The following is a 15559-nucleotide window of genomic DNA, read 5'->3' on the forward strand; positions in this document are numbered from 1 at the left end:
TCAAAAGCAGTTAGGAATATTAACATAATTACTTATGTACATCATAGAACGAAGAAAGACAAAATTCAATTGGGTACAGGTTATAGCAAAGCCATAACCTATAATTACAGTAATAACATATGTATCACTACATTTTTTCAAGATAAATGAGAAAACAATCCAAACTAGATGATAATGAAAAACTGCAAAGAATATGAAAAATAAAAATGAAAGTGAATAAGAACTCATACTACCCAGTATATTTCCTGAATGAAAAATGCAGTTAGGAAAAGATTTTTGGGCTGTAGCTTTTTTTCATAAATTCCATAACGCAAAAAAAATTTTTTTTGTATATAAATTAACATGAATTCAGAGGTCAAACATTTTAGTTTCCTTTCTTATATTTATTAAGCGTTAGTAGAAAAACAGCATAAAAATTTGAAACAAATTCCTTTTACCAATAGCTCAAAATCTTGATTTATAATTCTTTTAACCACCCAGTATCTAAGGTGCCTTGTGAACCTATACCAACCTACCAGAGCCAGTTTATCTTTTTCTTCTACAGCTGAATGCGGTCTCTTGAATTTCCAGTCATAAAAGAAATTGGTTATATTAAAATAATGGGTTTGTGATGAAACAAAATGAACTAGCACATACTGTAAATCACTGAATTATCATATAAGTTAAAGGCATGATAAATTAAGAGACTACCATATATATATGAATGCATTATTTTCCTCTATGCCTCATACCAAAAACTTAATGTTCAGAGACTTTGTTAAATCCCCTTTTTATCCTAAAAAGTCACCTTATACGCTAATATACAGTAATGCATTTTGTACATTATACATTGCAATTCCCTATCTACAAACTGACATTGCATCCTTCCTGGAACATATTTTCTTAAGATTTACATAGTACATGCTGATTTACCCAATCTACTATACAAATATCTGTAATTAACAGTCTTATGTATTTGGAATCTTCATTTTCTTAATAAAGTAGTATCTATCACAATGGAGTCTTCATTTTCTTAGTAAAGTAGCATCTATGATAACATGTAAGAGCAAAGTCGCTAGAAAAATACATCATCATGCTGATACAGATTTCCACGAGTCCAAACAGAAAGCATATTTCTTCTATATAATATTTCAAGAGATAGCAATCCAAAACTAAAACCACTGACAAGAGGATAAAAATAATCCCTATGTCTGGTAATATTCAGTAAGCAGCCAAAGCCAATAACCTCACATGAAAATTCCCTTTCACTTTTAGAGAAGAGCGTGGCTGTAAGATGGTTAGTAAAAGGTTGACTTAATTTTATCAGTAGCTTTAGTGTAAGATAAAAACCTTTTCTGTACTTTCCACAGTAAAGTATCTGTTGTTTTCTGCAAGACTACAAAATATTAAATAATGCTGCCTATATCTATGAAAATTAGCATAAGAAATTAGAAAGACATTGTGTTCAAAGCATAAAAAGGATACGATCAGCACCAGGGAAAAGTGTTCTTCCAGTAAGGAGTTCTGCCATTATGCAGCCGACTGACCATATATCAACTGAAATTAAAAATATAATTTAAGAGGAAAAAGTAATTTTTTTCATTACTAACAATTAGCACATTTTGTGTTGCAACATTATCCTGAACACTAACATCTCCGAAAGAGTGAAATAATTAAGTCTCTCTCTCTCTCAATTAGGCCAATCCCAATGCGAGGGTTGAGAAACAAGAAAGGAAGAATAAAAATTACTCTTTTTACCCCTTTACAATAAAAGAACAATGAAACGCATTCTGCTGTTACACATTTTTCTGATGAAAAATATACTGGCTTTGCCTGAATGAGAAACTTATTTGTTAAAAGATATATTAATCTGCTGTGTGTACCTGACTGCTTCTCTGTTCAATACTATGCTTATGAAGATTTCAAGTAATACGCTGACTGCATAGGCATTGGGATGATGTGTTAGGCATTAGGCTATCGACCTCATGAAATGCCAAAAGGATTATCAGGATTATCATCTCCATAAGCTGGAGAAGGCAAGGCAGATAAAAGATGATGATGCACAGATAACAACTTTTAGTAGTCTGTTTTCAACTCTTCTGCGTCTGGGGCACCAGAAGAGTTGAAAGACCCAGACCTTCTTGGATAAAAACTGTGACGGGAGTGGAAAATAAAAAGAGATATGTGGAAAATGCACAGGAGAGAAATGAGGGGCAGAACTTCACATTGGTGGTATTGACTGTGATGATTGTTAATGCAGAATTTCACATTGGTGTCATTGGCTGTGATGATTGTTAATGCAGTAAACTTAAACTTTGATAAAAGGAGTAATAGATGAATTAAAGCCAGAAACAGTCCAAATTTTGGAAGAAAGTCATACAGAGGCTTTCTAGGGGTTGATGAAAACATATAGATTATCTGAACAAGACAAGTTGTCAGTAGGGATTTGTCAGTATGAAAGATGAAGATGTAGATAATCATATAGAAGAACACTGCAAAGTTTAATGAATGAGGAGTTGAAAAATCTCATCAAGCTGACTGCAGATGAAGATGAAGAAGAAACTCAGGGTGAACAAGCAAAACAAACATCAAAATGTTGGGTGAAGTGATTTGGCTTACAAATATTGTACAGAAGATAATGGTTTCGGATCCCATAATGAAATGCATTGAAACTTGTCCATGTTACATTTGATGAACTAAAAAGGTAAGAGCAACAACTCAACCAGTTTCCACAATCAATAATCCATGGCTATCAGTATCATCTACTTTCAATATTATTTAGCCTTCATCATCTTGATCTGCCTTGCCTTCTCCAGCTTATGGAGATGATAATCCTGATGATCCTTGACACTTACACTCTATTCACCCACAAAATGGATGTCCAAGCTATCTGTTTCTCCCTTTCATCATTAACTTATCTATATATGCAACTTACATAATTCCTCATAATGGCAACATCTCAAACTCTACCCTGCCACCTGACTTATAATATTCTTCCCAAAGCTTTAATCTTATAATTAACAAAATCTTTTCCTGCACCCATTGAAAATTTGTCACTTCCACATGTGAAAGAGAAGCATTTTGCAAATGCTGCAGTGTTTTTGCACCTACTGGTGCAGCTGCATGAAAAGAGCTGAGGACTGACTTTTCCTTCTCAGCCGAGTTCACATTTGAACTTTCTATCCTTTAACAGTGACAAGCTAAAAAATTATGCTTGCAAATCCTAGCACCTATAAAATCTAACAATTTATTCCTTTCTTGTAGGACCTTCACTCTGCTCCCTTGGCAGCATCTGAGCGGCATTAGGAGCTTTAAACATTTGGGTTATGACTGAAAAAGCTAAAGCTGTATCACACTAAGATATGAAAAACCAAAAACTAAGTGATCACTGCACATGACAAGCATAAATGTGATACTGACAGCGAAGACAAAGATTTTGCTTTGGATAACCCTTGGCAATATCCATTCACATACAGCACTACAATATCTTTACACATACTACATTACAATTTATAGCTCCATTTTGCATTGAAGGAATAAATTACAAATGCAACACTGCTTAGAATCTTCTGTTTAAATACAAAAATACTCAGGATATTCTATGTTCAAAAATCCAAAAATCATGATCCTTTTCATGACAAGACTTATGCAAGTCACTGACCCTTTACAATCCCATAACGTTAACTCCAAGCTCCTGAAAACTCCAGCTCAAGAAACTACTGTATAAAGCATTTTTTGTTAGCAATTATTGAAGCAATAACAAAACCCATCAACAACAAGGATTTACTTGCCTGTTTGATTATAATGCATCCAATTAAGCATGATCTCTGGTGCACGATACCATCTGGTTGCAACATATCCTGTCATTTCTGATTCAGTGGGTCTTGCTAATCCAAAATCCAGAATCTTCAGTTCACAGTCTTCATTAACAGCAATGTTGCTTGGCTTCAGATCCTAAGTTAGGGACCCAAGAAAGATGTTATTAATTAATCATCATTCATACAGATCTTAAAGCACAACCTGGTCCTAAACCTAGGCCAGCATGTGTTCATGTCAGTTATGAACGATTCACCCCTTTACTATCTTTGTAAGTGTACAGTACATTGCTTTTTTTTTTCCAATTTTCTCTTGTCCTTATATCTGCTATTCTACATAGTTTTGCTTTGATAAAGAATTATTCCTACCAGTTTCTTTTGTTCTTGATATTCTTAACTTTGGTAATTTTGCATATACATTATACAGTACAGTACATCAAAAATTAATAATGAGTCCTAAACATAAAATGGCCCCCATTTTATGTATACAAGAAGATGAACTTCACGCTATGGTAAAGTAAAGAAAGGGAAGATGGTTTATACTGAGAAAAGATGGAAATTAGAATGTGACATGGGGAAAAAAAAAGAGGAATTGTATAGAAAGTTACACCAACTTCAAAAATAAAAAAAGTTCTACTGCACACATCCAACTTGCAGTTCACTGTCCCCCTGCAACAACAGTCATTCTCCAGTGCAGCTAACAATTGCAATGGACCCGAACAGTGCATATCAATCTACATCGAGTTTTTTACCACTTTTTTAAGTTTTTTCCTTTCTGCACCTTTTTGCTTCAGTTGGCAACATCCACCACATCACTGCTGCATCCCTATAAGTACGTGCTATCTGGTATTCCCAAGTTCCTCTTTAATTCCTTTCATATCCAAACTTGGTTTGTTTAGATTGTAACTTTTATCCTTGTTCAGCCCTCATCAGGGTTTCAATCCCTCTCAAAAATTTTTGTAATGTATTTACCCCAGTATTTTAGTATTTTTAGCTTAACACTCTTTGCTTGTTCATTTATGATAATGAAATATAAGTACCAGAGCTCAGTAAATGTGTATGGGACAAGAGTAATGACAGCCAAGTCCATTGAAGCAGAGGGTAAGCCAAGGTTGCCTCATACTAAACTTTGTTTTCATACTTATAAATATCTAAATTGTTCTTATTTCTTAAACCATGTGAATTAATGACTTTAATTGTTACTGCTGATCTTCTCCACCTTGTGCTTTTGTTTTATTCACCTTAATGGTTGCCTTGCTCTTCATTTTTATATTTCTGTAACTATTTTATCATAATTTCCTAAGACTATGTAGATTAGTGTTTTTTATATAATGACTGAGCTCTATACCTGTGCTAGGCTCCATGTAAAAATGTTGCCTATCCTTACTATTCATACCAAAAACAAACTTCTGAAAATTCACAATGACTTAATCTTTTTACATGTCAACAAGGATTTTTGTTTTTTGTTCAGTGCAACATTTGCCTTGCCCTCCGTTTTACTTTGAATATTAATTTCTTTACACATTTAATGTCCCTGCTGCTGTGCTTGTGCAGACATTCTGATAAGAATGTTACCTTAATCCCTCCTTATTGTTCTCCTTTCACAGCATAATAGGGACTATGGTCTTTAAAGTTGCACTTGGTACTGCCCTCAAGTGCAGATTCTGTTCTTCCCTCATGTCAGGTGACATGTGCAACACAACAATGGACAGCTGGTGCTCCCGGTCTCTTCCCCTTTGGCAGTACAGCAGCCTTGTCTGCTTCCAGTTTTCTGCCTGAGATTCATCCTGGTTCAATGCCACCTTCCCAACTTTGAAGTAAGTTCTCTTGGTAATCTTTTTACTTTCAAGTTATATCCCCTAACTTTAGTTTGCAATACATTCATGGGAACTAATAAAGGAGGCTGATATAGGTGAGATCCCTATCTGTAAGAGTTTATCATAAGCTACTTTACCAGTGACCAAACACCACAAAAGAACCAACACCAACACTTGAGATTTAGTAATAAATAAAAAAACTGAAAAACACTGAAACTGGAAAGTAACATAATTTCTGGTTGGTTAAGGTGGAGAAATCACACAACACCTACTAAAAAGGAAAAGAAGAAAAAGTCTGAAAAAGGATGAAAAATTAGACAGTGAATCATGTAATAGTTAGAATAACGCTTAAAATGGCAATACTGCAACAACCACATGAGCCTGGGAATGCTGGTCAGAGGTGTCACATGCAACGTGAAACTACTGATCTTCTTGCATGTTTTACAAAAGACTTTCAAGTCTAGGAACATTCAAAGACCACGACTGTGGGAATATACTATGTGATTATTGGGTTTGCAAAGAAGAAACATGATATATTAAAATATATAATTATAAATATTTAGGAAAACTGAAAAGTTAAACCAAAACTTGCTCCATTACTTTTAAGAAATAGCAAAACACTGTTGTAAATACTGAACATAGAGTCAGTGTTATCTGAACCAGTGATTATTATACCTCACAAAATACACTGAACACCTTATTTTTAAATATAACAGTAAATAATGTTTAATCAACAGGTAATTACACTTCACAGCTAAAACAAGTCCTTACTTACTCTGTGAATAATGCCCATGGGAGTGGATGTATTTAAGTCCTCTTAACACTTGATATATTAAAAATTGAACGTGATCGCTAGTTAACTTTTGTGTTTTTACAATATTATTTAAATCTGCCCCATCAAAGGTGTGACAAGGTACCTGGAATGGGTGAAAAAAAATATATAATTTAAATGTAATGAAAAGAAGGCTATGCCAGTGGTTTCCAAATAAATTTTGTGAAAATGGCATTACTGTACTACCATCCCAAGTTCAGGAATAAAATACACAATTGAACTACTGCCTACGAGAGAGAACAACTGCTTTACAGTACATTAAATTATCAGCAGTCAACACAATGCTGTAATTTGCTCAAAATTAAAACCTTCAGCTTGAAGAGTATTAGCTTTTCTTGTTTGGTACAAGAATACCACCAAACAAATATGTAACAAGTTAAACTTTTGACAAGTCAGCTACATCCTCCAGCTTTTCTTGAGCAAATGAGTGCACTAAGATAGGTACAGTACATTTAATTAGCCTAATTCACCTAACAGCCAACACAGATGTAAGGATTCACACTGAATCCTGTCAAGTTACAAAGAATGGGTGACAGAGGTCTGTTGGAACTGGTGGCATAATTCTGGAAAAGTCATCTTCATGTGGGCTTACATGGTGGCTTATCTGGCATCTCAGGGTTATCTACATATCCCTTCTCGTAAAAAAATCATTACTTTTTTTCCTGTAAATGACTCAGACTTTACCTTGGTCCAATGACTGACCTTGACCACTGTTGCTCACTTTATGTCTGCTACCCTTTCACTCTTAGTTTAATCCTGGCTCTTTCTCTGTTACAGACTTGATCATATTCTTAACAGTGCTTCAGACTTTAAAACAAAACTTTAAGACACAGACAATGTCTAGGTCTTGGATTCAAGTTTTAGCACAGGAAGGTGCTTGTTTTTGTTTACTTTTAATGGTGAGGTAAGCTTCTTTATTGGTGACTGTATAGTACATAGACTAAACAAGACACCTTGGTCTCGGTTAAGGTGTTAATGTGATGTCCATTTAATTGGTGATGACACTTTCAAGGTAACTCAAGGGTCTCAATAAAAGGGAGAACTGGGTGAATAAGGTTTAGGTTTCTTCAAACTGCAAGAAATTTCTCTTGGAGATACGCCCCACTAAAGGATATGCAGACTGAGGAATACCTCATTTTTGCATACCATCTCTACCCAGGGAATTGGCTGAAGCCTTTCTCCTCTACTGGGGCAAAATGGCAAATGAGGGGCAGACAGCTGGAAAGATTTAAGGATTCAGGTTGGGAGTGGCTGATCCTGGGTAGCTTTGGGTACCAAGGTAGCAGATGAAGAGGACGCAGGCTTCTCAAGAAAAACCCCTATTCTAGTAACATTTAAAATTGGGTGCCCCCAAACTCTTTACTTAGTGACTCTAGGTAGAGGAAAAAGTCCAGATCAGTTGAACAATACACATAGGTCCACAGGTGGGATACGGCTAGAACAGTCTTTAAAGGCTGCATCCTTCTTCAAAATGGTATTAGTTAATATACAGAGGGTCAGGTAAACATGAATTATAAAAGTTCCCCTCAAAGACAAGATTATTATTATTATTATTATTATTATTATTATTATTATTCATATTTATTATTATTATTATTATTATTATTATTATTATTATTATTTATTAATTATTATTATTATTATTATTTTATTATTATTATTATTAAATAAGTAGCTCCCCAACAAGTGACTATCTCAGCACACACCAGCATGTCTGAAAACATAGTCCATTATCTAGCCTGATTATAAAATGTGTCTATAGTTACTGGAAAATTTACTACACTGTATTTTGAATGCTGTGCTAATAACAAGGACCTACATGTAAAGAATACATACAACAGAGGATAAGGTTCTTGAAAAAAGTCAGTATCATAAGATACTTACACATCCTGGAAATCTTCGTAAGTTGAAGACGGTGTGAACACATCTAGAAGACCGATTATCTGCAAAAAAGAAAACTAAGTAATCCAGTCGACACCAAAAAAAAGATATAATTAACTGAAGAAACAACTTTAGGAAACACTACAAAAACTGAATCATCTTGAGGTAATGGAAACATCTCGCCCAAGTTTAGAAAAATATCAAGTGGTGGATTGATGTTCAATTAATTAACTAATTAAATGGCACGTCCTTTCCAAGAAAAAACAGCAAATTATTTTAACAATTATAACAATATCTGAAAGCTTAGCTTAAACATTACATTTCACCAGCAATGTCAATCAATATAGTACACCTACACATTTCTAAATAAGAAAAATACAATGAAAACTTACATTTTCATGGTCCATATGTTTCAACATTCTTAGTTCTCGATATGTTCGTTTTGCATGAATGTGGGTTTGAAATGGTCTGGCCAATTTTTTTATTGCAACTTTAGTGTTGGTCTTTGAGTCCATTGCGGAGCTGTTAATAAAAAAGAAATTCAATGTCGCAGTATCTTCAAGATGTAAGACTTACAGAACCTCATAAGATTTAATGTATCTTTTATTGGCATGTACAATAACTTAAAAATAAAACATTTTAAATTAATGCAGTATACTTTGTGGTAGCATGAACCATTTAAGAAAGGCTGAAAAAGTAAAAAGTTTAATAAGCTTTAAAAAAAAAAAAACACAAATCACTATCTGTTTTTCCAAAACACCAGCCTTAACTGACTGTGAATATCATTTAATACTAAATATAACAAAAATATTAAACATATTAAGGATTTGATGTACTAAGTTAAAAAAAAAATGGTTTTATTCAGCAATGTCATTTGCTCAATGTAAGAAGCCTATGTAGTTTTTCAAGTCCTTTGTTGACCTCACTAGGATTTGATATCAACAGAGGATTTAGAAAACTACATAACTTTTCTACATAAAATGAACCAGTCCAGCAACATTACTGCTCCATAGCAAACTCCATGAACAGCATGTATAACAGAGCCATTTGTTCAACGTACAAAATCCACACTGTATTCTCATGACTTATGTAATTATTTTGTCATCCTTTTACACAATATGGGCATTCATATCTCAAACTGTGAAGTCTGCACATGTTTTCAGACATCAATTCTGCAATTGCAGTTTGAGTAGCAACACAGCTTTTTTGAGAAAAAAACTTTATTTTCTCTTACTGATTATGACAATCCAACTATTGATATCTTTACTTCATTTTAGTAAATGAAAAAAATCATAAAAAATATTTCCATACTCAATCAAGGTAAGTGTAATATTTCAAAAAGGTTAAAATGTTCAGTAACACAGATTTCAAGGCAAGATTGGGACAAATAGGCCAACCTGTCATGGAGGTAAATGGGCCACATGTATACAGTACATGATGCTCTTTAGTATGATTTTTTCAATTCCTGTTTTTATTTCATACATATAAATATACATGTTTAATAATATACATTCTTCCTTCCTATTTGTTTAGCTAACATCCAGGTTAATGTACTATAATCTAACAATTGTGCATATGTCATTAGAAGCATGTTGCAAGCAAAAAATCAAGACCATCATACACAGCTCCAACCGCAAGGGGTGATGACACAAACTCTAGATGGAAACCATTAAAAGTCACGGTTAGGGAAATGGGCACATCATAGGCTATATGGCTATTTACAATAGAGTAAGTAGTGGCTGACAAGGAGACAGCAAAAGAACTTCTTTGTATCAACAGAGTTCAAATGCATTGTTTAACAGTGCTACTTTCTTCTGTTGGAATCAAAGCAGTCAGTTTTCACACGTTTGGCTGAATGGCAAGATTGTTTATTAAAAGGAATAAGGGCAATTTCTCAGCCAAAATATTACCTACACACAGAAACAGCAGTCATGAGCTATAACCCAAGGCTCCATGACAGTGGCATTTTTATTTTATACAGTACTCTAATGTGGAGGCAAATACAGGCAGAATATTACCAAAGAAAAATATAAATTATGAGATAACTTTGACTGACAATCCCAGGTAAAATATAACGTATTTTAGAAAAGGAATAAAAGAGTGTTTGCCTGAAGGTCTGGTGGTAAAATGTAGGATCCAAATGCAATACCTGACACAGGATTTTTTAATGGACATTAGGGTGATGAGTGGCCCTATTAAAATATTTGACAAAATATGAGTTATTATTCAGCTAATATAGTGACAGTGAGCTGGAAATAATATCAAGTACATTTTTTTTTTACCTCAAAATAACAACCATCTCTGGCAAACACTTGATTACTGTAGGAATGTATCAGCTAATATAGTGGCAGTGAGCTGCAAATAAAATCAAGTACATTTTTTTTTACCTCAATATAACACCCATCTCTGGCAAACACATGATTATTATAGGAATGTAAGCACCACTGAAAGAAAGCTGGGAGAAGAGTACTACCAAACTGCAAGACTGGCCATGAGAAACTCTACACAACCTTAACTAATCAAAAGTCTAAGTTTATCGTTAAAACATCTGCAGGAACAGGACAACTTTAGTGATTTTGCAAAAGGTGGTTTTGGGCAACAAGGATTTAGGCTACCCCTTGGATAGGAAGTGTACAATTCAAAAGCTCCAACATACTGAAAGTCTTTGGGAAAGTGCTGCTATAAAACCAAACAGCATTGGTTGTGGTAGGTCCCAAATGCTTGTCAGCACAGCTACAGTTTTCTTGATAACATATTCTTCCATGCCATGAAAGTTTTTGAATAGATAAATATTTAGTTTATTCTTAAATGACCCTCACGATTTTCATATCTCTTTGTTCTCAGGACTAGCTATTGTACAGTCTTGGAGCTGTGCATTCAAAGGTTCTCTTCCAATTCCACTGAGGCATCTCTGTTCCAATAATCTATATTTGTCCAAGTTTCTGCATGCATTTATACTTTTGGTGACAAATTTCTCGGGGAAGCCTTTTACCCTTTTCAAGTTCTTACTCTAACAAAATGCAGATCAAGTCACATATTTAACATTCAATTCTTGCTTTAAAAGGTACCCAATGAAAAACAATGAGGATGGGCATAACACTTTACTGTGGGGATTTAATCATTTATTAATCTGGCTATTTTGCTGATTCAACCCTGCAGCCTCTCCTGTAAATAGTTCATTAGATCATTATGCAGACTTATGCAATAATTGAGTTTTGTGACTACATAGTTATGTACTATAATAGTATTTCTAATGTTCCCAAATTTGGGTACTTCATTACGATGGGGAGAGATGTTAATCTCAGTATCACTTAGTTGAAAACTATTATAATTTTTTTTATTTACAAAGTTTGCGATTAATTTGCAAGTACTTCTTTATTTTTCCTTTCTGTTATGTTCACTGGCTTTCTTTTTACTATCAAAATGCAGGTACTGACAAACTGATAGAGCTCTTTCATGTTTGTTGTTGCTTCTCGTACTTTTCTGCTGCACTGCTGTTTTTTGTCCCTTCTTAAATGAGTAACCTAAATTGTTAGTCTATTGTAGTATTCTTTTATTTCTGGAGTCTTCTTTACCTCCACTTTTTTTTAGCTAGCCATCTTCTCCTTCTGGACCAGATCTCCTGTTGCAATAATACAGGAGTTTCTAATGTCTTTCAGATGATGAAATTTTATTTTGCTGCATTCATCTTTTACGTTTAAAAAGATAATAACTAGTTTGCTATAGACAGCAGGCTGTCTGTTTTTAATTCATCATCACTAATTTTAGCCTATATAATTTCAGCAAGAGGCCTTTTGTTTCTCTCTTATACAAATAAAAATGTTGTGTTTTTCATAAGATTCTGTACTTTAATAGAACTTTTTGCCTTAATGGCACTTTTCAATTCACTTTGTTTTTCATAATCTAAAACCTCACCTTTCTCACTGTAGTGCCCAATAAATATTCAAGTTAGCCTATGAACATGAAAATTCTTGCCTAACATGAGCTGTTCATCTTAAAAAATAATGATCAAATTCATACAATGCACAAAATGGGGTTGGAGTCTAGAAAAATGTAGGTTCTGTTAATATGGCAAGAAAACGCTAAAAATTCGTTTTCAGTCCGAAATCTAATTCCACATGACAAAAATATTTTTTCGACAGTTTTCTTGCCGTTTTCAATTGTCCCATTCAAGATTTCAACCAGAAATCATTTGTTGTATAGTTTCCAAACCTCAGGCCGTAAGCACATTTACGTGCAAAATGGGTGCCATGTTTAGTGCCAGCAGGTTGGGGATGTACAGTCGACCCCCAGTATTCGTGGGTGATGCAAACCACTATCTCCCCCAACAAATAGCCAAAATCTGCAAATACTCAAAACCCCTCTAAAAATGCTTCTGATAATTCAAAACACTAAAAAACCCTCTAAAAATGCTTATACCTGAACATTTTAATAGTTTTATCACAAAAAGTACATTTAGTCACGAAAATATAAAAATACAGTAATTTGTGAATATTTCTCAACGGAAAATACCACGAACAGGCGATGTTTCGGCAAATATGATATATATATATGTTCCACAGAGAAATCAGCGAATAAACGCGTCTATGAATCCAAAACCGCAAATAGGTGGGGTCAACTGTACATAAAACATAAAACAATGACGGTAAATACCATAAACTTAAACAGTAAATACTATAAATGTCTTACATTGTTTTGGATGTTATGGCCTAAATGACTTACAGCCGAAACGACCAGGACCCGAGTACTTGATGGTACAGAGTACTTGATGAGATGTTACGAACATTATCCAAGAAAATTTCCAAATCGAGTGTATTGTAACATGACAATGTTATCTGCAACAAGAAAGGCTAATCTGCCTTGTCTTTAATTATAAATTTAGGGCGAAAAGCTAGGTAGGCTAGCAGGGTATTACTTCAGAACTCTGGCAGCAGAATTACTGAGGGTACAAGGCAACCACCTAAAACCCTGCTTCCCTCTGGGTCCCTCCAGTTATTAGATATTGGGAGAGGGAATTGAAGAAACATGAAAATAATTGGTTAGCATCAACAATAATTGCCGAAAACGCAAAAAAATGCAATATAACAATCCGAAATACACATTCAGTGGATACATCGTGAGAATATACAATTAGGTAGGACTAGGTTGGCAACCAGTTCAGTGCGAATTATCGACAAAATAAAATTGCCTCTAGTATTGATTTAGCACTAAATGTTGGTCAATAGCGTTATTAGATGAGAAAATTATTGTTCTAATTTAAAGAAACTGTATGAACTTAGTAATAAATAACCTACCAAACTTGGCCGTAGGCACCAGACCCCACAGGCGAGAGCATAGTATACCTCTGAGGTACCTCCCATTCCGTCTTGTTTAACTCAATGGTGTGATATCCTGGCTTAGGCATATTTCCTAGAAGCCTCTCTTCGGCTGTCAGATTAAAAAATATCTAATAACAGTATAATATGTGAGGGTAAAATCCGTCCTTAAGTAGGGTTAAAAACTTAGTCGTACACACACACTAAAATCACAACTTTGTCGCAGTGTTGCCAGAACCGTGTGTAGGAGTTTGCGCTAAATTCTAGCAATGGGTTTTATCTTTCTTTGGTTGGGATACCCAAGTATGGTAGCTACATGGATTGATTGCGTTAAATAATGATTATTTAAACTATTTACGGAAGCCTAATAATGTACGTTCGAGGACGCTTTAACGCCAGGTCAAGTTAGCGTTTTGCAGCACGTTTTTCGCTAGGAAACGTCGTCAAGTTGGGTATACATAAGAAATCGGAAACTTGTTAAATTTAACTCCGTACGCTACACATTCGCAGTTAATTCTTATCTAATAAGCATATGCAAGACTGCTCAGACAAATCACAAACATCACACATTTTGTATATTTGTGTTATTATTGTGTAATATGCTAAGGTGATTAATGTGCAGACGACAAAGTCAGGCAACTTTGCCGAGAATGATAAACAAACTTTACCAATTGTTTACTCGGAAAGGTGGAAAATATTTATCATGAACTGCGTTTTCATTTACATAGTATTGAATTTATGCATCCCTAACAAATTTAAGAATGAAATGAGAAATTTACCAAAAGTCCACGAAATCCATTAAACGTACTCCCGAAGTAAAACGCAAATCATTTCAACTCGGTGTGAAGTTTACGTGTGTTCGTGTGTTAACATATTCAAGGCTACTTTTCATAAAAGCCTCCCCACCAAACACTGCTGCCTGCTTCACTATTGAATCTGAAGCCACTGTCCTACGCATACACCCTGATAAAACATATCCTGCCGTCGAATTTTTATTTAAGCTTATTTCACACCAAATCCGCGTTACCTGCAGTTTAAGGAATATGAATATTACTTTCATTTAAACTTTTTCCTGGATAGCTGTTTAGTCCATTCCGTCGAAGATGACGTTGCACGGGGCTACACCTCTCAGATAATATTATGCTGGTGTATCAGTCATTAAATAGGATTTTTTTAAAATTTCTTCTTGAATATGAACGCAATGTCACTTGCGGTAATTTGCTGAATAATCTTGAGTTAGATTTTATCATGTTACATCTGGGCTCCTCCGTCATATACAACTCACCACCATGCCTCAATATTAAGAATGTTCTTTGCTGAAAATATGTAACATCTCCCTTTGTTTGTCTTGGTTTTCTATGCTTAATCACTTACAACGTTAGGGCATATCTCTTGCATATAATTCTTGCTTTGATGGGTAACCCAGTGAGAACAGGTGTAATTCTCTGATATGACGGTGGGCCTTTAATTAACCTTGCAGTCATATATTTATGATATTTAGCATTTTCTTCAGGTTGTAATTAGGTGTACCATAACAGATCGAATTTTGATAATCTAATCCACCAATGACATAATTAGGAGCGACCATTTTCCTGACGTGATTGTATGAATATTTCCATGTAAGTGCAGTGACTTCCGGTTACTTTCACCACTTGACTAATTTGATCACTGAATTCGAGGCATCAAAAGGACGCTCGAAACGTCCCACAGCCACTTGGGATGGTCCTGTTGTCCTAAACCCAAACATTCAGTCTTGTCTTCATTCAGTTTCAATCGTTTTAGCATAATCCATTTCTTAATGGCACCTTGATGTCATCAAGTGGAGTGTTGTCCTCGAACAGCTTAGAGTCTACACCGTGTTTCTTGAGTTAGTGCGACATACAAACCAGGACTAGGCCCAGCATAGTGACTTGTGGCACT

At 34.7% G+C, this 15559-nt stretch overlaps 1 protein-coding gene across 1 annotated transcript in view; it reads right to left on the reverse strand.

The window, feature by feature from the left end:
• The window catches only part of LOC136835539 (mitogen-activated protein kinase 14-like), a 57645-nt gene extending 43781 nt beyond the window's left edge, over positions 1–13864 (reverse strand). Inside the window, 8 exon segments of the mRNA XM_067099183.1 lie at positions 1465–1536; positions 3771–3933; positions 6387–6404; positions 6406–6503; positions 6506–6528; positions 8328–8386; positions 8717–8846; positions 13619–13864. Of these exon segments, the coding sequence (XP_066955284.1) occupies positions 1465–1536; positions 3771–3933; positions 6387–6404; positions 6406–6503; positions 6506–6528; positions 8328–8386; positions 8717–8846; positions 13619–13728 (673 nt within the window). The 5' untranslated portion in view covers positions 13729–13864.
• Between the last annotated feature and the right edge of the window lie 1695 nt (positions 13865–15559).

This window comes from Macrobrachium rosenbergii, chromosome 55, assembly GCF_040412425.1.
Source record: "Macrobrachium rosenbergii isolate ZJJX-2024 chromosome 55, ASM4041242v1, whole genome shotgun sequence".
In the NCBI taxonomy this organism is placed as follows: domain Eukaryota; kingdom Metazoa; phylum Arthropoda; class Malacostraca; order Decapoda; family Palaemonidae; genus Macrobrachium; species Macrobrachium rosenbergii.